Source organism: Ahaetulla prasina, chromosome 3, assembly GCF_028640845.1.
Source record: "Ahaetulla prasina isolate Xishuangbanna chromosome 3, ASM2864084v1, whole genome shotgun sequence".
Lineage (NCBI taxonomy): Eukaryota > Metazoa > Chordata > Lepidosauria > Squamata > Colubridae > Ahaetulla > Ahaetulla prasina.
The window spans coordinates 106,903,767-106,930,813 of NC_080541.1; the positions used below are offsets into that span (position 1 = coordinate 106,903,767).

Below are 27,047 nucleotides of genomic sequence, written 5' to 3' on the forward strand. Positions count from 1 at the left end.
TCTGAAGAATATAAACCAATTCTTACATTGGCAAGAAATGCACAGTGGGATCTCTTGGAACCAGTACTTTTCAACTCATAATTAATTCATCCTGTTGATGGCACTCTATATACACAGCCCAAAATAATTTCCATTACACAGACAATACTTTTGTCATAATAAAAAAGAAATAGTCACATCAAACAATCAACAACTTTAAAGGTGTAACATTTACAAGAGAAGAAGACAGCAACAAAAATTACCTTTCCTGGATATCGTCATCAGCAGAGGAAACAATGGCAGGCTAAAATCACAAGCATACTAAAAAAAGTAATTCACAGAACCAAAGCAACAACTCAACTGCCTCCAGAGGATTAAATATAAACATGACTCAGACAAGGAAATGCACACACTATAGTCCAAACTCCAAAGGAAGTAGATTACCTATGGAACACCTTCCAGTCCAATAGAAATCCTGCAACTTTATTAAAAAGTGCTTATCCATATACCCTATTGCTACCAAACGGTAAGAAAAAAGATCCCATCAAACACCTATGAGATAACCAACAGACTATTATAAACTCTTGGCATCACTGTAGCACAAAAATCTCAACAAAATCCTATCAAACATTTGAAGCCAAAGTCCTAATAATGAAATAAAAATAAGAGGCGTGCACAACATTCAATATATGGCCTATAAAAGACATTGTAGGGGAGATAAACTGAAAATTGCTAGAATAAATCCATGAAAATCAATTGATTATCAGAAGATATGAAGAATACTCCTTATCTCACAAGACAGAGACAAATTCATTTTTAAGTAATTTTATTAATAATCATACATATTGATAAGTCAAAATAATGTTAACAGCTTATCACCATTTGTAAATAAATAAAACATACTATGCTCTCTCTTTTCCCCATATCTCATCTCTTAGAAAAGGAAAAAAAGATCTAAAATGTCAATTTTTATCAGAAAAAATCCAGTAAGGGCAAGCAGATACAACTATTTTCTTCAGAATCTCCTCCCATAGCTCATTTACGTCCAAATACTCTGTCAATTGATTGTGCAAAAGTCTAGTAAGGCAACCAGATATAACCATTTTCTTCTTTTAACCCTAATCAAGCAAACCAAACTTATAAATCTTTCCTGACTTTTTAAAAGATATTTTTGACCGGCTTCAGAAAAAAATCCAGAGGTAATTTGCTGTTCATTTCTTGTATCCATAAATAAAATTTATCCTTTTGTTTGTCACTCCTTTTTTGAAGTTTTACCTTTTTACTAATTTATAATTGTTATGTATTCATGTTTGTGCCTTTAAATATTTGAGCGGGAAATCAGCACGTTGCTGATTGGACGAAGCCTCCAGCAGAACTGTATAAAAGGAGAGGTTTTTCCCCCAGCCTGTCGCTGGGTTCACCCTATATTAAAGAGCTGTTGTCACTACCCTGGTCTCCAGCCTCGTTACTTCCAGAACTTAACAATAATATAAAACACAAAAATAAAAAAACAAATAATAGGACAAAGAGGGGAGGAAAAGGGGAAGAGAAAAGTGTAGAAAAAAGAGAAAAAAGAAAGAGAAGGCATTTTTTTTTTGTTTTTGTTTTACATTTATACCCCGCCCTTCTCCGAAGACTCAGGGCAGCTTACAGTGTATAAGGCAATAGTCTCATTCTATTTGTATATTTTCACAAAGTCAACTTATTGCCCCCCCAACAATCTGGGTCCTCATTTTACCTACCTTATAAAGGGTGGAAGGCTGAATCAACCTTGGGCCGGGCTTGAACCTGCAATAATTGCAGGCTCTGTGTTCTTAATAACAGGCTTTACCAGCCTGAGCTAAACCGGCATTGACTTCCAACTCCGATTGTTGCAGTAGAATAAGATAGTAGCGTCAAGTTTTGTTTGTCACTCCTAAGACAAGTCCTTCAAAATATTAGCAAGCTGTTTTGTATATCCAGAGAGGGGATGAAAATATCCAAATCAAGTTCCTGATTTAATGTCTTTTCATCTCCTTTAAGGAATAAATCATCCATCAGATCTATTTGTATTGTATCTAAGTCCTCTGTCAAATTTATTTCAGAAACATCCATTGCAGCTCCTTCTTGTTTTACAACTTCACAAGAACATATCAATTTTATCAAGCATCTGATCCATTGTCCAAAAGCTTTGCTGAAAGGTATTCAAAAGTTTGCACTAAGGATTTTTACTCTTTCTTTATTCTGTCTCTAGTGTCCACTTATCAGTTTATAAGGTCTTTTTTCATTAAAAAATGAAAGAAAACTCCATTTTCCCATGAGCAAGTATCTTCTAAATAATTCAAAGCTGTAATTCCAAATTCCACTGGCCCCTTAATCCATTATTAACTTTCCAAAATCCATATACTAAGTGCCCTTTTGCTGCATAGTCCAAAAAAACTCATATATTTCTAAACTTCCAAAATCAAAATTGCCTTTTAAAAAGGGGAAAACTCATCCAATGAATACAATAGAATCTTGACACTGAAGAATCTTAATCTCTCTAATATGCAAAGAATTTAAAAACACACACCAAAAGAGGGATTAAGAGATAAGGCTCAGCCAAGAATAGTGTCCATAAAAGCTGATATGCAAGTTTGAACTTGATGTAAATTCTGACTCTCAGCCACTCCGCTCATAAACTGACTGTAAAATCTACAGTTTCCATGGTCTACTCATGTGGAACGGGTGTCTGGAATCATGTGCATAATCTCAAATATAGCAGCTTTTTTCTGGAGAGATTATGCTGAGTCAGATCCAGCATTCAGGGGCAATTCTGTTCGCAAAGCTATCTTGCTAGCTAATAAAAAACAGCAAGGTGTCCACTCACTATGGCACATTTTCGATCAGAATTTCAAATGAGAAACTGATGAGTTAGGCCAAGCTAAACCCCAAAACTCTAAGCAAGCTTGGCATGAAGACAAATTAGTCATCAAGAGATGAACAGAGATATACTATCTATATGCTATTTACATTATCAAGAAAGGAAATCAGTAGCCCAGAGTACATCCACCCTAAAAACCAACACCCAGATAAGCAGGAAACAGCCCCAGATAAACAATTTGGGAAGAAACAATGCTCTAATCAAGGAACCATCAAAGAAAAAAACCCACACTCTAATAGACTGACAGGGCTAGGCACTATATATAAATATCCAGGAAGCTTCTTTTTCCCAAGGCCTGTGAAACTGGTCTCATAACAAAGTGTCCTCAGGAAACCACCAAGCTCAAAGCACAGCAGGAATCCATCATAGGATCTTGAGTTAAGATCAAGCAATGCAGCAATGGCCATGTTTGCTAATCATATCAAAGCGCTGAAAGTGGTTAGATCAAAAACAGAGTGTTAAGATTAAATTAAATTCAATGCAAACAAACATAGGTGTGTATTGACACAAAAATCCAGATTTTACCAATATATTAATATGAATTGACAGAAAAATAATTTAAATTCGAATCAAAATGTCAATCCAGTATAAAGCTGGTGTTAAAAAGAAAATCCTGCATTTGAAATTGTATACGAAAAGAATATGCAAAGTACACCAAACTTTGGAGCATTTAACTTCTCTTCCAAAGATCGCAATTTCCCTATAGACTATTATTATGAATATTCTGAATATAGTGTTGGAAGAAATATCCATCTGGGTTCAGTTCCAAGTGGGGACAAAGACACTGGAAACATGGAGACTGCTTGGAAAGATGGTTTAATGGTGGCCAGGATCACATGGCTTGAGATCCTGAACAGAAAAGGGCCGAGATCCTGTGTGCTCCCTGGCTTTATGCTTTTTCTGAGCTTTGACCTTTCTGGGGCACAGGAAGAGTATCCTGATTGGCTGTCAGACTCCCAGGGGGTGGGAGTCTTAGCTAATGTAGGTTGTCTCTCAAGCTTGCTTGAGCCTTGCCATGTGGTAAGATTCTGTTGCTAGATGGGTAGGGGCTAATCCTATCTTTGTCATGTAGACAATGGACTGGCTCATGTCTTAATGGCCCATTGACAAAGGTGGAGAGAATGAGTGAGCTTAGCTGAGGCTTATAATGGCCCATTGACAAAGGTGGGGGGGAGTCAGGAAGCTGCTGTCTTTAAAACATGTTTCTCCATTTCTCATCCAGGGAAATATATTTTGCCTTTTTAAATATTTTCTAAAATATTTCATTCTTGTAGGAGGGGGGTGGGTGCTAAATTCCTACAATAGTTTGATGGTTTTCCTCTAAACTGGGATTATTTTGTCTAGGGCAGCATGTTTAGAACATCCCAAATACCGTAGTTCTGAAGATATACTTTTGGAAGTTGTAAAAGTGACCCCAGAATAAATCAGAGGTCTCTGGAATGTTCCATCCTGAAAAGCTAAATTTTGCACAACCCCACACATTTATTTTTAGACCAAAATTGGAGTACTCTATACAATTCATCATCTATCTTAAAGGCCATTATAAAGGTTTTGATTTGATTTTGTAAGGGAATAGATATACTGAAATACTAGAATATATATGATATATGATGTCTTTGTATACCTGCATGCTGTAAATGTTTGTTTCCTGTGACACTGACATATATATTATGCCCTTTGTAGTTATAACACAAACATGTCACTTCCTGGACTGTTATCGGGGTATCTTGTGAAAGTATCTGGCATTTGTCAAACTATATGTCCCACCATTTGATCAAGAGCCTTATCTCTCCCCATTCTGCCTAAGAACTATCTCATTTTTGATCTTTTGAGTTTCCTCCACTCCAGGGGATCAAGTGGCTAATTAGGAAGACAAAAGGAGGAAAAGATAACACTGCAGAAAGATGTAAATCTGGAGTTAGATTACATCACTGACTTTTACAATGTAGTTAGATTATATGACTAGATGTAAATCTGGAGTTAGATTACATTACTGACTTTTACAATGTAGCAATTAGAATACTACAAAGATCTTTTTTGGTATAAGAGAGGACCTTGCTTTGTCTCAGGTTTGTAGTTCTTCCGTGCATGTATATCTTGTATGTGTTTGGAACAGCTAACCATTTAAGCTTGATCAAGATTAAATGCTATTTTACTCAAGCCTTTGTTTAAGTTTCTTGTTTGGCATTTACGAGCTTAAACATATTGTAGGAAGTTAGCACTCAACCCTCTCCTAGAAGAATGAAATAGGGCAGAATACTGTGTTTCTCTGGATGAGAAATGGAGAAACCTGTTTTAAAGACAAAGCAGTTTCCTGCCTCATCACACCTTTGTCAATTGGCCATTAAGGCTTCAGCCAAGCTCACTCAATCCCCCCACCTTTGTCAATGGACCATCATCTAAACACAATAGGACTCATCTAGCAACAGAAACTCACCACAGTGGCAAGGCTCAAGCAAGCTTGAGAGACAACCTACAAAGTTAGCTAAGATCCCTAGACCACCTGGGAGTTTGACAACCAATCAGGATACATTTCTTATACAGGAACAGGAAATACCAAGGTGGGGCCCCACAGAGAGCATAAACTCAGGCACTCAGCATCTTGTTCTCCCCTTCTGCCCTTCTCCCCTCTTCTTCTTCTCTTCTTCTCCTTTCCTCTCTGGTTCTTCACCCAACACCTTGAAACATGTGATCACCTTTTCTGTTCAGGAACTCAAGCCATGTGATTCCTGTCCACCATTAAACCAACTTTCCAAGCAGTCTCCATGTTTCCAGTGTCTTTTCCCCCACTTGGAACTGAACCCAGATGGACATTTCTTCCAACAATATTAATATTGGACCTTACAATTTGATTTGATATACAGGTCGTCCTCCACTTACAACCACAATTGAACCCCGAATTGCAAGGTAGTTGTTAAGTGAGTCACACCCGATTTTATAATATTTTTTGTCAGGGTAAAGTGAACCACTGGGAAGGTCACAAATGGCAATCATGTGACCCTGGGATGCTGCAACCATTATAAATACACACCGGTTGCCAAGTGCCCAAAGAGTCTTGATTTGCTTTTGTGGAGTTGCTGCAAGGGTTGTACGTGCAAGGACCACTTGAAAGTCACTTTTTCAGTGCTACTGTAATTTTGTACAATTGCTAAAAAAATGGTTGTAAATCAAGAATGACCTATATGTAATGCTGGAATCTATAGAAGACTACAAAACTAAGAAAGGTGCAAAACAGTGTAAACAAATTATCACAGGATGTAGCAGCTTCCCTGTAATGAAAAAAGAGCCCAAGAGCAATTTGGATTCTTTAGCCTGACACAAAAGAAGGTAAAGTGAGAAATGATAGAAGCTCATAAAATGATGCATGTCACAAATAACATAGGAAGAGTGGTGCTTTTTTTCTCCTATTGTCAAGGTATCAGTGTCATCCACTTTAATTTACAGCATGAAGAGGTGAGATTGAAGGAAGGGAATAACACAGAGTGTTTAAAATATCACAGGATCACAAGAAAATTTGGATTAGGCATTTACAGTATTGGGTAATAGAATTTTAAAGGACATTTTTGCTTGTAGCAATATAAACAGAGACTACATATCCTCTTTGCTGAACAGAATCAAATGAACTTCAGAACAGGAGCTAGAATATGCAGCATTACAGTCTAGCCATCAAGTTATAGAAAATAAATGAAAGGCGCAAAAATGCAGGCTAAACTTGGCCAATTAAAGAGAGTAGGTTGCCCACCATAAAAAGTCAAAACACACAATCAAATGATGTTAAATTAAAATAAAATGATTATATTGAATTTGTTTATGAACAGGATTATAAAACAACAGAAACTTTTGTAGAGAATTAACACATTCAGGTACTGAGTCATTAGAAAATGAAATACAGCAGTTAAACCAGCTATCAAACAAAATGAAATATCCTGTGAATTGTTTAAAGTTGAAATTAAAATGTAACTGTTAGATGAAAACAAATACTAACCTAAAAAAACGTGACCTAGCAATGGTAAAAGATTAGTGTATTTGTCTAGAGTCCTTGGGAAATATATTTGTACTGGAATTTGGTAAATGTATAAATAAACTCACAATGAAAAAGTTGGATAGTATTTCAATAATTGTTTACATCAGCAAAGTTTTCTTTACAAATACATTTACAACATGCATGGAGAAAGACTTTAATTGTATAGATCATGCTGGAATGTGGAAGATAATTGGTTAATTTTTCTTGATTAAATCAGATTATACCTTTTTATAGTGATCAGAAATCCACTCTAAGAAATGAATTCAGAGAAACATAATTCTAAAAGGAAGGGAATAAGATAAGTGCAAATTGTTACCTGTTTAATTTATACAGCAAATACAAGAAATACAGGCAGGACTGAACAGATGGCATCTAAAATGGAAGATGAAACACTAACAACTTGAACTATTCGATAAACTCACAGTAAAGAGTTAGAGGAATTTATTATCAGTGTAGAAATAGAAAGTAAAACTTTAGGTTTGGATTAAATATTAATCCAAATATTTACAAAGATAATGTAAATCAGAAGGCAAGTGTTAACAAAGAAATGAACATAGTCGATAATTCCCTTTACTTGACTCAAGAACATATAAAGATGATTAATGTGTTGAAGTAAAAAAATTACTCATAGAGAGGAAAGTTCATAAGAGATAGAGATATTTTATGAATGTATGGCATTAAACTAGACTTCAGAAAAGTATGAGAAAGAAGACAGACACCTATAAATTATGGTTTTGGAGGTGATGATGATGATGATGATATCATAAACTGCAAAAAGATCAGGATCAGTCAGCACCTGATCCTTAATGAAATAAAAGTTGACTATTCCCTTGAGATTAGGATCATCCAACAGAAACTCACACTAAAGATGGCAGGAATTTGTCCATCCAGTTGGCTAGGGCCTGGCATGATTCAATGGTACTGTAATAAACAGCCAGGCATATTGGTGGTATACAATAATTGTACAATAAATGTTAACAAAAAAAGAAGTTTTAAAAAATGCAGTAGCAAGCAAAACTATATTGCCAATGGAATAGTTGCATCTTACATATATCTCCTATTCTTTTACAGATGTGGTCTTTTGTGGTATCATTTTTATACTGAGATAGCAAACATAGGTTTTAAATTCTAGTATAGTAGGTGGTATCCATTTCCTGCACCTGCTGGGAGTGAAACAAGGGTAGGAAACTACAGCTCCCAAATATCCTTATTTTCCAGTCTGCAATCTATTTTTTTCCTCTTTATGAAAGAGATTATTTATATGTCTGGGCAATTCTATCCACTTGCCAAACACAGGAATTTGCTTCAACTGCCATAATATAAACCACTATTTCCAGAGCTGAAGTGGATTTAAAGAAATAGACTTTCCATAATAAAAACAAACCATTAACTTCTTTTAAGTCAGATAACATAGTAACACTGTTCAATCTGCCTGGGAACAAAAGCTGTAGCAGCCTAATTCTGAAAGCTGCAAATATGTCTGCTAGGAGCTAGACCATCCTGGTTTACTTAATCCCATCTTCTGGATACATCTGAAATTAACCAAAGGTTGAAGTCAAACCCAACCTGGTAAACTAAAATGTGTCTACTTCATAGTTCCCTCTATTATACAAATGCAGCCACTGAGGAGAATAACAGAGTTTTATTTTTTAAAGGAAGAGCCTAGAACTCAGTAACTGCTTTATACACATAAGACCCCAAATTCAAACTCCAATTAAATTAGCAAAAATATGAAAGTGCACCAGAATCTAATTGTTTATAATGTTGTACAAGAGAAACAGTTAATCTGTTATATGTGACATCTGAAATGTATGGAATAGACTTTGAAAGGAGCCAGTTTAATGTAGCGGTTAAGGTACCAGGCTAGAAACTGGGAGATTGTGTTCCAGGCCTGCCTTATGCACAAAGCCAGCTGGATGATCTAGGGCCAGTCACTCTCTCTTAGCTTTAGGAAGGAAGCAGTGGCAAGCCACTTCCAAAAAGTCTTGCCAAGAAAACTGCAGGGACTAGTACAGGCAGTTGCCAAAAGTCAAAACTGACATGTAGGCACCAAAAACAACAACAAAAGAAACCTTCAAGAGAATGTAAATATATAATCATGATGTTATTTTGTTTGGGGACCCCAATACCATTCAACAATTACTTCTATCCTTGCAAACCATTCCTGCTTCTTTTTTGAGGCTCTCCATCCATCAATAATTTTTTCATCTTCCAGTTTCTATCAACTCATTTGCTCTCATTTTAATATATTTTGTTTTGCAATTTGTCACATATTTGCTTTATAATGATGAAACCATGTCCGTGTATTTATTTCATAATAATCACTGACCTTATATTCATTTTGGTATTTATTCATCTCCCATTCATTCTTGACCTTGTCTCTTCTTGTTTTACTACACACACTTAAATAATATGTGTATACTTCAGATAAACTATTTACCCAACTTTCATTTCCATATAAAAAAAAACTAAGCTTTCTCATCATAGGTCTGTCCAAATTCTTAAACCAAAAAGCAGTGGGCAGATAATTGACATACATTTTGAAATAAGTACCAATATTTTAGTTACCTTAAAAAAACTTCCTCTCTCATCAAGGGACTGGGGTTCCATGGCAGAAGTTGACATTTTCTCTGGGAAAGAAAGCCCTAATGAACTAAAAACAGAGACATATTTAATGGTTACTCTGGGCTATAGGAAATTCCTTTCCAAGCCACAGAAACAGTCACATCATTTTTGCCAAGCTTTTTTCCATTAACAACACAGTTCCATTTCTTTCCTACCAGAGCCTTTAATGTATCTTTTTGACCTATTATTTCCTGTGAATCACACTTTAAGGACACTGCTACTGGCATTTTCCCCTCTCCACAAATACACCCATACATTGTTTTTGATGCATTCTAATAGGCTCATTGTGAAAGAATACAAAGGCTTAATAGTTGCTTATTTGCTAGATCTCAGTCTAAACTGAAGGAATACAACAGGTTTACTAAAATCCTAACATGTAATACAGCAGAACCTTTTCCTTTTTAAAAAGATATTTTATTAAGTCTCATTATAAGATAAAAACAGAAAAGATAATTGTTAGAGAACTAAGGGAAAGAGAGAAGTGCAAGGGGGGGGAAAGTATTTAACTTCTAATTTTCAGTACAGTAAAATGCAAAAAAATTACAACCTGAATTTTTGCTTTACATTTCACAACATTTTAAGCCATTTCTAAAATAACAAAATTGGCCTGATCATCAAAACCTAAAATCAAATTTTCGTTTTTGAGAAAAAACACATAAATAAAGCACTGAAATGTTAAACCTGTACATCCTTAGCTACTTCCACTGCAAATTCTTTGGCAAACAGACTTATAGTGCTTATCTAAATGAGGGTTTTAAAAACACAAACAAGGCTTTATCTGTGAATATGCATTTGTCCAGAAGGCTTAAGAGTCTTCATTTCAGTAATAATTTACCATCAGGCAGAAATTATAATATCAGGTTATTAGCTATAAAATCAGAAGGAGCACCTTTCCCAGCCATCAGATTTTAATTAATCGCATAATCTTCTACAAGCTGCAGCTTACCTCATCAGATTCCTTCTGATCAGATTCCTTTTGCCATTATAGACTAAAATGGCTCTCCTCCTCCAACTGTGCAGCAAGATTTCAAGCTTTACCAATATAATATCTCAGTGCTATCAAGCCATTATTGTTTATAACAAAACAAAGTTTAAAAAATTATTCTCTATTCCCTTGATCTAGTAATTCCTAAACACTATCATGGTACAGCAAAAACTATAGAAATTAATTTCTACATGGGGAAGGTCATGGTTAACAAAAATACCCAATTACTATATCAAAAATTGTGTTTTAAATGCAGTGGGCATGTTTCTTTGTTGTTTAAAGAGGTATATCTTTATTTTAACCTTGACAATTTTCTTTTGAAATCCTTTCTTTTGCAGCAGTCAACTGATAGCCTATTTCAAACACAGAACTGATATAGTTTCACACTAGATTACTTTGAAACTCCAGGAGCCAAAATACAGGAACTGTCTATGGTGCCAATACTTAGTAACTCTCTTAGTTCAATTGTTGTCATTGTGTTAATCCAGCTGTATTTGTAGAGGATGAGATTTGTAGGGCTAGGGCATGGGTGGGGTGGTGGGGGAATCCAACTTCTGCAAATGGTAAGAAAAAGATTTTGTTCATTTTTACAAAACAGAAGAGGACATTATGTACAGGATCACTGATGATCACAACACAATACAATTGAGGGAGAACTTGCTAGTTACCCGATTTTATATACTGCATTCTTTGACTTTCCAAAAACTTTCTTGAAACTGACGTTTCATAAAAGAAATAATCAAAATCATTATTTGCTTAGGGTTTGAGGGACAATATAAATAGCAAGTAGTAATTTTAGATTTAAAAAACATGCAAGTGAGAGAAGTGCTAGTGGTGTCCTATAAAGTCCTCCATTGCATAGATTATCTGGTGGACCAAATTTCTCCTATTGTATCTGCTCACCTGATAAGATATAACACAGCACACCTGCTCCAGGTTCCATCTTTAAAACAGTGCCATCTGATGGGACCTAGGTGGCATGCCTTCTCTGTCACAGTGCTTGCCCTATGGAATCATGTGCATTCCCCACTTCTTTAGTCAGGTGCTTGTAATATTAGTTAGAGTTTATTGCCTCTTTTATTTTTATCCTGTATCGGGTGTGCTTTTAATTGTAGCCACCCAAAGTCCATTGAGTTGGATGGCTTATACATGTGATTCACAAACAAACAAACAAATGTTTCCCACTGTTGAAGCTGACTTTTTTTCCTCAGTGGCTCCATATTTATACATATATTAACTACAACATCTATTCAGCTGCTTCTATGTACTTGTTGATCTCTCTGCAATTTTTTTTATTACAGATGAGTAAGTAAATATTACCATAAAATGGCACATAAGCGATATGAGAAAAATTAACTCAGCATTAGAATGAGAGCAAAGTACTGCAAATTTAATTTGCAGTTCTTTATAGTTATCCATCATTGCTGCAAGAATCAAACCTAATTTCAGCATTTTATTTACCAAAGTAAATCTTCAAGTATCAGGAACTTTTAAGAATTTTAATACAAAGTTTTGAAGCGGTAGTAAGTTTCCCTGATGAGCCTGCAGTGTTACCTTTAATATCAATATAATTATTAAGAGGAACAGGATATATGAATAATCTTTTCTCTCTCTCTCAAGAATTGTGTACATAGTAGGTACTACTGCATTAAACCATGACTATTGCTACAAACATGCAATTGTTCTATGCAAGTTGATATGCAGCACAGCCTTTAATCAGACACAGAGCAACCTTTGTGGAAACAAATCTGTGCACTGAGTATCTCAAACTATGAGGTTATTACAGTATAACAATCTGATGCTCTAAATTGTGGTATGAAGGCTTAAGAACATGCTATATGTTCATGTTTAGCATTTGCTTTTATGTATGTTTTCTTCTCTTTTTCTTTGTTTTCTGGTCATAATTAGCTGCTGTATCTAAGCTGATGAGAAAATCATTTTAGTACTGCTCCAAACCAGAGGACTCTTGCAAAGTTACTTCAAATCTCAGTTTAAATAAGGAAATTAGAATTTGCTAAATTGAATTAAAGCAACTATTGTATATAGAAAAAATAGGAAGTCGGGCATACAGCTTAAGATGTACAGGTAGTCATCAATTAATGAGTCTAATGGGAAACAGCTACTCCATTGCCAAGCAACACAGTCATTAAGTGAAATGTCCTGTGACTGCATTAATTATACACAGTTATAAGTACACTTATATTTTGCCCTCTCTAAGGTTACCTTTCCAGTACTTTTGGACAGGATGGATGGGCTCCAGGTCCTCTCTATTAAACACTGCAGTCTTATGTAACCGAGGAAGCATGTGCCTTCTCTGTCACAGCCCTGTCTGGAAGAGCATCCCCCTTACCCCAGAGGTACATATGATTCCCACTGTCCAAGTCATCCACATCTCTTAAGGCTCTATTCCCAAGCCTGGAGATAGGGTGTTTGTGAAGCCCCTGTTGTTGTTGATATTATTATCGTTATAATTGTTATTGATAAGGTTTTTCCCAGGCTGGGAAAATTCTTAAATTATGTATTTCAAATGGAAGCTGCCCATAGCCTTTTGGACTCAACCAGTCTCAAAATTCAATAAATTAAATGAATGTAAGTAAAATAAAAATATAAACGCTTATACTGTATTTGTTATACTCATAAGCATATATATTGGGATATATTCACTTCTATCCCACATTTTACTCAGATAGCTTACATAGCTCTCAAAAAACATGAGTTTTTAACACATTGCAACTATTAATCAATAAAATACTAATAATATGTAGTTTATGTCTTTAATAAATTAGTTGGGAAAAGCATTATCAGACTCCTGTTTTTTTGCCACCATAGATGAACACACCTCTCCTATTGCTCACCACAACCCTGAATTAGGTTAAGACTAAAAAAATGACTGGTCCAAAGTTATCCAATTAGTTTTCATGGCTGTTGTTGGAATAGAACTTGGGTCTTCTAAGTGCAACACCTTAATCACACAAGTTCTCATATGTAAAAGCTCCTTTCTTTCTGGAATTATAAAATATGTTTTGATTCTAGAGAACCCAACCACTTTTTCTATGGCACTAGAAAAAATGTATAATTATTGATTACAAATAAAAATATGGAATACAGGTGGTCCTCATTTAATGATCAACTCATTCAGCGACCATTCAAATGTATGATAGTTCAGAATGAGTGCGACTTATAACTAGTCCTTGTACGTATAATTGTTGCAATGTCCCCATGGTCATATGATTACCATTTCTGATCTTCTTTGCTGCCTTCCAACAAGCAAAGTCAATGGGGAAGCCAGAAGGAGGTTACAAATGACAACCATGTGAGGTCCTCAGTCAGTGGTAATCCTCTTAAACAATGGCAACTGGAATTTGCAACATTTCCATCGCTAAGCAGAACACTCACCTGACATCATGTTTTATGACATTTTTAGTGATAGTGATAGTGAGAGCATATGCAACAAGACAAATTCCTACAAAGGAATTTGGACAAAGTCCAATCACACTTGGCCAATAAAAAATTCTATTCTATTCTATTCTATTCTATTCTATTCTATTCTATTCTATTCTATTCTATTCTAAAATTCCAATCCTCATTGCCATTGTTATGTGAGAACTATCTGTAACAAGGTTACAGATGGAGGCTGTTTATGGAGGCTGAAATATGTGATGGGACCACTGAGACTCAGCAGTTAAATCCATTCTACATTCATTTATAATCAAACTTACTCCCAGCTAAACCTGGTTAACCTATAGAGTGGAGAGACGGAGGGAGGGAGGCAGAAGCAAAAAATTTCCCCTTAGTAAATGATGGCAGTTATTGCAAATAAACAGTAATTGCTTAATCTAAATGTCTTGACTTGAATGACAAAACAAAATATATCAGGCTACAGTTTATAAATCATCTTGAGTGTACCATCCTGGTTGTGCAATCTAAGCCAATGATTCTTAAAGTACAATTATCCTCAAGGGAATAATGTGGGCATATTATGTAGAAATGGAACAATTTGGAAATGCTTGTTTATGAGTCAGAAAAATCGGGGCTGATTTTTTTGGTGGGAATAGTTTATTTATTTATTTATTTTGTCACAACAATATATGTAGGTATCATACAAAAAGATTATATAGCATATAAACACATATATGAGTAAATATTAGGAGGTATAAGCATATATATATATAGGAAGAAGAAAAGAAAAACAATAGGACAGGAACGGTAGGCACGTTTGTGCGTTTATGCATACCCCTTATGGTCCTCTTAGGAATGGGGTGAGGTCAATAGTAGAAAGTTTTTGGTTAAAGCTTTTAGGATTATGAGAAGAGACCACAGAGTCAGGTAAAGTATTCCAAGCACTGATGATTCTGTTACAGAAGTCATATTTTCTACAATCTAGATTAAAGCGGTTGACATTTAGTTTAAATCTATTAGTTGCTCTAGTATTATTGCAATTAAAGCTGAAGTAGTCTTTAACAGGAAGGACATTACAATAGATGATTCTGTGAGTTAAACTTAGGTCTTGTTGGAGGCGATGGAGTTCCAAGCTTTCTAAGCCTAGGATTTCAAGTCTGGTGGGATAAGGTATTTTGTTGTTTTCATAGGAATGGAGAACTCTTCTTGTAAAATATTTCTGGACACGTTCAATTGTATTGATGTCAGAGATGTGGTGAGGGTTCCAAACAGGTGAGCTGTATTCTAGAATTGGTCTAGCAAATGTTTTATATGCTCTGGTTAGTAGTGTGGTGTTTTGGAAAAGAAGCTACGCAAGATTAGGTTTACAACTCTTAGAGCTTTTTGCTATGTAGTTGCAGTGGGCTTTGGCACTTAGATCATTTGACATGAAAACTCCAAGGTCTTTAACGGATGGGGTCATCTGTAAGGTAATGTCCATCTAGTATGTACTTAGTGTTTGGGTTCTTTTTCCTATATGTAAGACTGAGCATTTGCTGGTTGAAATTTGAGCTGCCAATTTTAGACCAAGCAGTTAGATGGTCAAGGTCGTTTTGAATGATAGAAGTATTGTCTGTGGTATTAAATAGTTTGACATCGTCAGCAAAGAGAACACAATTACTTGAGATATGGTCACAAAGATCATAAATGTATAGTATAAAGAGTGTTGGTCCAAGGACGCTGCCTTGAGGAACGCCACTCTTGACAGGAACAGGATTTGATAAAGCATTGCCAATTTTGACCACTTGTTGTCTGTTAGACAGAAAAGCAGATATCCATTTGTGAAGGGGTCCTGAAATGCCATAGGATATTAGTTTTAGGAGAAGTTTATCGTGTACTACTGAGTCAAAAGCTTTGCAGAAGTCTATGTAGATTGCATCTATTGTTTTGCCTTGATCGAGATTTGTAGTCCATATGTTTTTACAGTGAAGAAGTTGTAAGTTGCATGATAATTTTTTCCTGAAACCAAATTGTTTATGGGAGAGTAGGTTATTAGCTTCTAAGTGTGAGGTAATGGATTGGTTGATGATAGATTCCATGACTTTGCAGGTGACGCAGCAAAGAGAGATTGGTCTGTAATTTTCGACTAAGCTGGGGTCTCCTTTTTTGAAGATAGGGATGACCGTGGCTAGTGACCAAAGTTTGGGAAGGGAACTGGTAGTGAAAGCTTTATCAAAGATAATACTTAGGGGTTCTGCTATATTAATGGAAAGTTTTTTTAAGAAGTATGCACATAGTCCATCGGGTCCAATAGATAGCGATGGTTTTAAGTTATGAAGAGCTTTTCCAACATTATCTTCTGTGAAATCTATATGAGTTAGGTCATCATAATCATTGCTGGTACGTTTGTGGAATGTCGGATATGTGTTATCGGAGTTAACAAAAACTGAGCCAAAGAAAATGTTGAAGAGGTTTGCTTTGACTGTTTCGTCATTGCATTCTTTGTTGTTAGAATCTTTTAGTGGAGGGATGGATCTTGAGTCTTTAAGTTTATTGTTAACAAAATTATAAAAGGCACGATTGGAATTTGTGCGCAGAAGGTTCTCTTCTTGCTTGGTGTGGTAATTTGTGCATTCAGTTTTTATTTGGTTGCATATATTTCTGTAGCGGTTTTTGAAATTTGCTACAAAGCCTTTTTTGTTTCTTTTCCAGAGGGATTTTTTTTTTTGATTGAAGCTTTTTTATTGATATGGGTAGTTTGTTTTTCCTGATCATGGTAGTCATTTGTGGTACATATAGTTTGATGACTCTATTGATTTCAAGTAGGAAAACTCTATAGTGGTCTTCAGCGGTTATGCAGGTTGCAAACAGATTTTGCCAGTCCAGAAATGAAAGATCGTTGTTTATAAGGTTGTAATTGGCTTTTTTGAAGTTGTAGTTGGGAGTACTGTTGTTATGATGATTTAAGTATGGACGTATATTGAGACGGAAATCAATCATGCAGTGGTCACTGTTGGGAAAAGGTTCTTTAATTTGTAGTTCGTAAATTGAGTTTGAATTGTTGCAGAAAATGAGATCAAGGCAGTTGTTGAGTCTTGTATTGTTGGTTACAAGTTGTTCAAGACCTAGGTTTGTAACAGCGTTGTATAGTGTAGTATGGATTGGGTCGGTTGAACATTCATTAGTTATCCAGTTAATGAGAGGTAGATTTAGGTCACCCAGGAAGATGAGAGGATATGGGCAAGAGGTAGCCCATGTTAGCATTGAGGTTAGCATATTTGCATGGGTAATGTCATAGTCAGGGGCTCTGTAGTATAGTAAGAATCGAAGAGTAGTGTCAAGGGATAGGTCGCATACAATAGTTTCAGGAAGAGAAAGTTTATATGCTACTTGGATATTTTTTAGATTCAGTGATTTTTTGTAAAAGATAGCCACTCCACCACCTCTTCAGTTTTCACGATCTGATCGATAGACTTGATATTCTTTGTTTGAGATAATGGAGTCAGGAAGGGATGAGTTCAGCCATGTTTCACAAACAAACTAAAAAAATTTTTTTACTTGCATATTTACATATGATATGATATATGATGACATGACATCACATATCCATATCATATCATCTGCTATATTAAGTAAATTATATTGTTTTCCTTAGTTATGTTTACTGTGGGGAGTGGATTCTTTTTAAAAATTCCTTATTATCAGCCTGCATAACTATTTTTTTATTTCCAGAGTTTGTGCTTCCTATTATTTTCCTCATTAGGACAGGCTTCTTTCCATTTCCTAAAGAAAAACTACCTTCCTTTTACAGCTTCCTGGATGCTGCTAGAGAGTCATGCATGTCTCTCATGAATGCATCTGATCCAGCTCCTGGACCATTCTTTCTTACCCTGCCAAATACATCCCTATTGACTCCCAGTTGTTGTGGTTTTAATTAACATTCAGACATTAAGAAGAGTTTTGGCTCTCTTGATTTTTCCTTGCAGTCTTTTTCACAATTTCCTCATATCTGGGAAAGTGCCCCTTTCATAATCAAATGTGACTGTTGCACTCAACTGGCAGTTTCCCATTTCCATGTATGCAAAATGTAACAGTATTTTGGTCACCCATTTCTATTACATCCACAATACTTACACCTTGCCTCAGATCACAGTCATGTTTTATGATTAAATTTAGAATCACCTCCTTTCTGGTCCATCTGTTCCAAGATGCATTCATTTAGGATATTAGAAATTTAGTTAAATTTTTGTTGTACTGACTACAAACCTACTCAGTCAACATGTGCATAATTAAAAATCCCCACTGGAGTTCAAGCCCACCCACCATGGAGGACACTAATGCTCTTTCTTTAGCGCATTTATGTTATTGATTCTGTTTACTCATCTATACTATACCAGGGGTCTCCAACCTCGGCAACTTTAAGCCTGGAGGACTTCAACCCAGCAAAGCTGGTTGGGGCATTCTGGGAGTTGAAGTCCTCCGGGCTTAAAGTTGCCAAGGTTGGAGACCCCTGTACTATACTACTGCCTGAGAAAACAGAAAAGCAAGCCATTTTTATAGCCACATCCTCCATCATTACTATTGTTAATTATTTACCGTACTTCTATCTAAGAAAGCTTTCTCCTATTTTCTTTACCAACCTCTTCCAGAGAAACTCTTGCCTTTTACCTTCTCACAACCACAAATGGTTGACAAAAATCCTCTTTTGGAAGATACAGTACCCAGTGGCACAGATTTTCTTTGGTATTCTCAAGGCAGAATATATAGACTTGAAAACTGGCTGTTATAAATTGGGAATTCAGCTTTTCTTACTGGTGAATTATCTTTTGGTAAGATTCTTCCCCAAAAGAATCAACATTATCTTTGGTGAACATTTTCTGTCTATCTGTTTAGGGAGTTTCATAAGTAAATGGCAAAGGCCTCTCTCCTCAGTTAATTTTGGTATGATGTTTTATATTAAATGGTATGAGCATTTTGATTTACTGTCAGAAGGTCCAAATGGAATATCTTAGAAAATATCTAATAGTAGAGTTACTAAGTAATAGCTCAACTATTTTGCCTTAAATTCTTCTTTAAAACGTGGAAATATAAAACGTACATTTTGTAAAACAACTTGACATGACAATTTATCCATTCTCCCACTGTGATAAATGCCACAATTATTCATTAACAAAACAAAGCCTGTGATCAGCAAATCAGGGGAAAACAGATCAGAATGAACTCAAAACTATGTATAAACAAGCAATAATTTAAAAGTAGAGGATTTTGCAATCAGCAAAAAAACAAACAAAGTTACTGAAGAAAACATAATACATTTCAATGGGAACCCCAAGAATCATTTCCTCTCTAGAGATCTGTGTCAAAAGATAACAAAGAAGAAAGATTGCTGTGTTCTTTGTTATTATTTTTAAATAAAATATATTTCAAAGAAACTGTTAGATCAGAGGTTCAGAGGTTATTTGGACCCAGGTTTGCTAGTCTAAAATATTTCACACATAGATAATGCTAAAATAAAATATTATTGGAATTCTGTAAATTTGCAGAATCAGAGTGAAGCTATGCCATGTCTTGTCCTACAAACTCATTTCCAAAGTCAAAGCAGTTCACCAAAAACTGACTTTGTTGTTACACGAGACATTTTTGAATCAGGGTAGAATGGGAGTTTCAGAATATTGGCAAAAACTGACGTCGGTAAACATATCCACAATATGATCATAAAATAACTGCTTCAAAATGGACAGCAAGCATCTTCTTAATCTTCTTAATAGATATTATAAAATATCTATATTTTAAACCTTGGCGATTGGGAGCTGGATTATATTAATTGGCAGGAATGGCAGGTATGATGCTTTATTCTTGTCATATCACTGAATGGTTTCTGTCCATTTATATACTTAAAAGCAGATGGGCACAATCGATGAAAAGGTTTGTTTCAGGCAACATTTGGTAAATACTCTTTGATTTTAGTACAAGTGCAATCTTTTTATTTAGTTGATGCTGAGCTATATATGTATGTGTATGTGTGAGAGAGAGAGTTTTATACACATACACACAAGTGTATAGATTGACAGTTTTTACTTTAAAAACAGTCTGAAGTCTTGGGAGCTGCATGTCATAAAATTGTGTAAATAAATTCTATGCATGGAAGGAGAGGCAGAATTTCTTTGCTCAATTGTGACTCAGATTTCACTGTTTCCATTGTCCTACCAAATTTGATGGGAACTAAAGATCACCTTTTATATAATTATTTGCATTGTCCTACACTAGTTTCCTTTTATTTTACATGACACTAGATAAAATACTAACCTTGGATACTTGGCTTTTATACACCTGAGTTTCAGCTATAATACAGCAGCATATTGTGTAATATACCTCATCTTATTAAACCTGATGACAATGATCTTCCATTAAGATCCTCTTAAGATCTCCTTTTAAGAAAACATCTAAGTTTTCTTCCTTCAGGCAAGGATGTTTAGGAATTCCTGAAACTCTTATTTATTCATGCACTTAAAAACAGTTTTCTAATAGCTAGGTTGCGTTCTACTCTTTTTCCAAAGCTTTTTATAGTTTATGAGCAAATGGCTGCTCTGTGGAATTGCCGCATATTCCTTATCCTCCTATAATATTTAAGCAAAGTCCATTCAGGGACATTTCTATTGTGCTTTTAGCCCAACCAGATATAATTCAGCAGTGTGTGTAAGGTCTGCAGATCTTGAAGGTTCGGAAAGTCCTTGGAGGAAAGCCATTCCAGGAAAGATGATTGAACAATGGTTTGAAAAGACAGCGTGTTGGAGTGGATCAGAGAGATCTACTTCCAGTCTACTCAGTCATGGGAGCTCATCTATTTCGCAGGGCTGTTGCACAGATAAAATCAGAGAAGGGATAGATGGCTTCTGAAAGGAAACCAGAATATAAACCTGAATAATAACAATTATATTTCCTCAAAAAAAGTCTTTAGAAATTTGATACTGATGTCTAAGGTTGGGAACATTTTCCCATACAGCTCAATGAAGTTACAATGAAAGAACAGATAATCAAGTCAAGATGATATGATGATCTCTGACACAAAGGCCCAAAATTATATTGAAAAGGTTGGGAAAGGAAACACCTCTTATTTTTGATTCAATATAAGTCTTTCAGAAAATAATTATAAAAATGATGGTTTCTAGTGATGTGAAAGCAACTAAAGCAACTGATAGAATATGAAGAAAAATATTTCCAATCTCATAATTGGAAAAGCTACCCAAACATGTTGACAGATGAACATTCGTAATTTTAACTTTCTATTGGGCATTCTGGAATTTTTCAAACATTTATAAACAACTAGCTGATGACCCGGTGCTGCTCGGGTATTTTTTTCACCCGCCTCCTGTGCATGTGTGCACGACACACACCCCGGGCCCATCTGGGGCCTAGTAGGCCTCCCTGCAGTATCCTGTGAGCCAAAACAGGCTGCAGGAGGGCCGCCCTGCGCCCTGCACCCCATTTGTGGCCTAGTACGCCTCCTGTAGCCAAAACAGGCCATGGGGGGCTCGTGCCACCCCCACACATTCTCCCCGCCCCCGCGTATGTGCGGCAGAGACCCAAATATCAGCTGGCTGCTGGGAGGTGCATGTGCATGCATGGTAGAGCTGAACTTGGCTCTGTGTGCCACCTGAGTGCCAGGACACACACACAAACACCCCGAGGGATGTTAGAGGTGTCTGACCCCTGCAGTATTTTTTTCCAGATAGTCATCTGTGTACCAAGTTTGGTTGAAATTGCTCAAGGCGTTTTAGAGTTATGCTGGAACACACACATACACCGAGGGGTGTTAGGGGTTCTTACCCACACAGTATTTGTCTCCAGAGGGTAAGTCATCTGTGTACCAAGTTTGGTTGAAATTGTTTGCGGTATTCCAGAGTTAAGCTGGAACCACTATCAAACATTCTTGCAATACACTGCAGCAGAAAGAGTAGGTATTTTAAGGACTCTCAGTTCATGCGAAATGATGGTGAGATGCCAGACAATCCTACTATTATTCTGCATGATAGCGGTGTTCCAATATTTGAAGGAGTCCTACAAAGATGGGGGGGGGTGTCAAACTATTTTCCAAAGCATCAAAAGGCTAGATGAGAAACAATGGCTGGAAACTAAGATGAGAAGCAACCTAAAACGGTGAGAACAATCAACCAATGATTGTTTCAGAAGCTGTGGGTGTTCCATTACTGGAGGCTTTCAAAAAGAGACTGGCCAACCATTTATCTGAAATGGTTGTCCAGATCTCCTGCTCGAGCAGGGGGTAGAAGACTCCCAAGGTCCCTTCCAATTCTATTATTCTACATTCTATGTATAATTTCATGGGCAACTTAGAATGTTTCAAAATCCATGCAGAGTCTGAAGTTCCATAGCACAAACATATTTCTGGGAAGTTATCTAAAATGGAACCCCATGAGCCAAAGAATCTCATGAGGCATACTAGCTATTGATTCAAAGCAAATATTCTAACTGTCAGAACCTTCTGAGTTCTTGCATAATTGAGGGTGGTTTTTTTTCATGTTATGCCTATCACAAAGCATTATTTTTTTTAAAAAAAAACCCTCATTAAGCAGCCCAATACATTCATGATCCAGAAATAAGCTGAACAAACCACATCAAACCCGTCAAATGATTTCTTGTTTCAAGTCTTCATGCAATTGAGAAAAAACAATATAAATCACTTTCCTTGAGTTGCATATCCTTCCAATATATTAGAAAACAGATAATAATGGACAAAAAATGACATTGCAAATCAGCTCTGGACTTCAGAAGCTCTTTGAGTTTGGCAGGCAATATGCATTCTTCAAAAGTGATCCAACAATAAAATTCAAAGCATGCATATAAAAACATAATGGTATGGAAAGCCTGCTTGAAGCCATGGAAGACCTGTAAGCAGGGATACGGAAAAGAAAGATTGGAACATCAATTTCCTTGCCATGTCAACAAAAGAGAGTACAAACTCTTTTGCAAAAGCACAGAGATACCTCAAGGGTAAAAGAGCCTAAGATGAAGAAAAAGCAAACACAAACTAAAGAAAATTAAGAATATTTCATAGCGATACAATACTGAGCACAAGGAACTCTAGAATGCCAGGAGAAAAAGGAGCATGAAACCATCAGAAAAAATGATATAGCTACCTAGCTTACATTTAATGTATTGCTCAAGTTTTCCATCACTTTCCATTATAATAGAGCTTCCAGATCTAGTCTCCAAAAATCTAGACCAGTGATGGCAAACCTTTTCGGCACTGAGTGCTGAAAAGGGAGCCCACGCTCGTCTGGTAGATATCAATGTGCCATCCCAAAACTTTTTCATTGCCCACTAACCTCCATGTCTCATCTGACACTCTCACTGCATGCAAGCACAAGTATTCATTGTATATTTATCTTTAAAATCTTAAACAATGAAGGAGACTTACATTCTTTTCTTACTGCTCAGTTGATAAATGCTTCATCTATTCTCATGATAATTTCTTCATGTATTGCTCTTATATTCAGCACAACTCCCACTCTGTATTTGCACACAATATTCCATAATTCAAAATCTATTCATCATACACTTGGTCTAAAACAGCAACATATGATAGAGCTCACATTCATCTATTTCTCAATAACCTGATGGGCAAAAATACATTTGTAGAGACCCTACGTGTCAGAAAGCCACTTCCCAAATTTTGCTCCCTGACACCTCTCAATTACTTTCTATCAGAATTCTGACAAGCACCCTCCCAGGCATACTTAACAGACTAACCCCCTTGTCGTTTTTTGCATTCATTCTTGATAAGTTTTGTTTTGAATAGGCAACAATAGCAACATTCTTTCAATGATTGGGCATATATACAACTTGCATGCATGAAATACAAACAAAATTAAACAAAATACTATTCCATTAGCAAATCATACCTATAATTTAACGTTTTTTGCATTGTAGGTACTTGCGCCCTTATCTTTTGTTAACATTCTCACAGCTTTTGACTTTTGCTTTTTAACATTTATTATATTGGTTTAAATTCTACTCTTTGACATACAAGTAATCCTCGGGTTACAGCCATTCATTCAGTGACCATTCAAAGTTACAACAGAACTAAAAAAGTGACTTATGACCGGTTTTCACACTTATGACCACTGCAGTATCCCCATGGTCAAAATTTGGCTGCTTGGCAAATGGCATGTATTTATGACAGTCACACTGTCCCAGGGTCATGTGGTTACAATCTGTAAACTTCCGTCAAGCAAAGTCAATGGGGGAAGTCAGATTTGCTTAGCAGCCGCATGATTCACTTATCAACTGCAGTGATTTGCTTAAGAACTATGGAAAAATAAGTCATAAAATGGGGCACAACTCACTTAACAAGTGTCTTGTTTAGCAACAGGAATTTTGAGTTCAACTGCAGTTGTAAGTCAGGGACTACCTGTATCACCATCATTCCTGTACAAGTCTCTAAAATAACGATTCATTACTCCAACATTCCCTTCATCCAGCGTCATATAATTGCTTCAAAAAATGCTTCATTTCATTCTGCTGGAGGTTCCTCATTTAGCAATTTTCCACTCACTTCCAAAACAATTATAATTTTTATCAAAATTGCAGTTATCCTCGACTTATAATTATTTATTTAGTGACTGTTCAAAGTTATAACGGCACTGAAAACGGTGACTTACAACCATCGTTCCACTTATGACGTTGCAGCAACTTGCAAACAAAAAAAAATAGAATAGACTAGAATAGAATTTTATTGGCCAAGTGTGATTGGACACACAAGGAATTTGTCTTGGTGCATATGCTCTCTATGGTCACATGATCAACATTTGGTTGCTTGGCAACCAGCATTTATTTATGATGGTTGTGGCATCCCAGGGTCATGTGATCTTTACCTGCAACATTCCCAGTCAGTTTCTGACAAAGTTAACAGGGGAAGCCAGATTTTCTTAATGACTGCATGATTCACTTATTAACTGGTTGTAAATCAAGGACTACCTGTACTGTGCATTCTCCATCTTCTTTTAATCTTAATCTTTACTTTCTTTCACTATATTTTTCCAATTATATTTTTCTTTCTATAAGCAAACAATATATTGACTTTTTTGTTCTCTTTTCTCTCTCTCCCCTCATCCAGCGTTCTAATGTTAATATAACTTCACAAATGTTTGTTTGTTTGTTTGTTACGTACGTTTGTTCACTCTGTTCCAAGCAGTTTCCCACAATCTCTTTCATTACATCCACTTTCCATTCATTCTGTTAAGGACTTTAATCTTGTCATACAGGAGTTACAGTATCTGTTCTTACAGTCCCTCTATATTCACTGTAGTTTCTCTTTCCTAAAATCTACTCTTGACTCTACCAAAATCTCAGAACTTCTCATCACTTTTGTATCCTTTGTTAATTCTTTCAGACTTTCATCTTATCAAATAAAGTATACTTTTAGATTCATTCCTTTGCTATGTTTATGCATAAACTTATGCTATAATATCTATTCATAACACATTTTTTCTAAGCACGTATTCAGCAAACAAGCACCATTCTCATTCATACTACTTGGATACTTAAGACAGTCTAAGCATGTTCCTCAAAAGTAGGAATTTATGATAGGTATATGTTATCCTCCTGTTAGTAGCAATATGGATGAATGAGAATGAGACAAGTAGGTACACATATTGACTCATCATGGGTTAGTCAATCAAAACTTTTACATAACTTTTTTTGTTAGCACTATAGGGAAGGACGAGATTACAGGCCTCTAGGTGTACCCATGGCATATGCAGGATTCCCCATTAACATTAGGGATTCAGCACAAATTTATTGTGGCATGTTTTGGCCAATATGTAACAAGCTCAAGAACCTGCATAGCCCATTTCTATTCTAAGCATGATCTTACAATTCTGTACAATGTGGAGTACTTCTTACCAGGCTAATGTATGAACGCTCTCTTATAGTTTTTAGAGCCCTCATATATTTGCCTGGTAAGAAGTAAATACTTTATACAGCATACTGATTTTTATACAGCAAACTAATCAAATCATCCTTCCCCTTTAAGGAGGCAATTCATAGCAAACAACCCTTTCTTTTATGTGCTATCTTTCCAGATTCAAATAAAATCCAGAAGATAACCAATTGACTTTAAAACAAACTAACAAACAAAAACAACCACCTCTTAATACTTTCAGTGATAGTAAAAAGAAAAACGTCTGACAAAAGATATCGGTTCGGAAGACCAGATGTTTAAAAAAGAAAAAAAAAAGCAAGGCAAAGATTGATCTCCAGGGGTTACTAGAAAAAACAAACGTAACACCCCCAAAGGAATGGGAACAATCTGCGTGGCCATTCTCTCTCCTTTGAAAACTAACACCTCGGAAATCAGCTGTTCCCTCCCCCGCCGCCCCCGAGTAAGAATGTTAAGCCTCTCTTTGTCCAAGACACTAAGTGAAAATGTGGCTGGCTACATTGGAGCTCAGCCTATCGTGCCAGCCAGCCAGCGTGTTTACTTTATAGTTCAGTGTGTTATCGGGAACGAGACAACGAGATTACTTCAGTACAGCATTTTACTTCAGCGGATGATCGGCGGAGGGGCCGTAGAAACGCAGCCGGTTTCTCCAGCCCCCACCCACCATCCCCGGACGCCAAACCTTTCTGGATTCCTTTCTGGCAACCCGTTTCCAAATGATTTCTAAAATAGGACCAACCGGGGGGGGGGGGAACAGGAGAAAAGAGCAGTCGCCTTCGGAGGGACCCCGCATTTTCCCTCTGGCTCTCCCCTCCCGTGAACTAAAGGGGGTCCTCGTTTCCCACGCCATTCCACTAGTTACCAGGGCAGATTTGTCCCGTTCTGCGCCTTACCTCTCGGGGTTGCTGAGTAGCCCCCACCAGGCAGAAAAAGTCCTCAGAAGAAGCCGCGGCAGGATCGGAAAAGACGCAACTAAGCTAAGCAGCGGGAGGAAAAGCAAGCGGGAAGCGAGCGAAGCGACGGGGCTTTGTTTTGTCTTCGGAGTCCGCCAGCTCCTGGCTCCTGTTGCGTCCCTCGGGAGGAGCAGCACTTCGGGAGAGAGACGGAGAGAGAGAGAAAGAGACGGGAGGCGGAGGGCGGAGAGACGGAGAGCGCGCGCCAGAGTTGTCCCGGCCGCGCCAGGCTCGGCAGTGCA

At 36.6% G+C, this 27,047-nt stretch overlaps 1 protein-coding gene across 3 annotated transcripts in view; it reads right to left on the bottom strand.

Annotated features, from left to right (window-relative positions):
• Positions 1–27,047, bottom strand: part of RIN2 (Ras and Rab interactor 2) — an 85,998-nt gene extending 58,951 nt beyond the window's left edge. The window contains exons 1-2 of one of the 3 annotated variants that reach the window (XM_058178327.1): positions 26,746–27,047; positions 9,474–9,558 (exon numbers count right to left, since the gene is read on the bottom strand). In XM_058178327.1, coding sequence (XP_058034310.1) covers positions 9,474–9,530 — 57 coding nt within the window. In that variant the 5' untranslated portion in view covers positions 9,531–9,558; positions 26,746–27,047. Of the gene's footprint in view, positions 1–9,473; positions 9,559–26,745 lie in introns of those variants that run through there. The other 2 variants (XM_058178329.1, XM_058178330.1) reach the window with 2 other exon arrangements.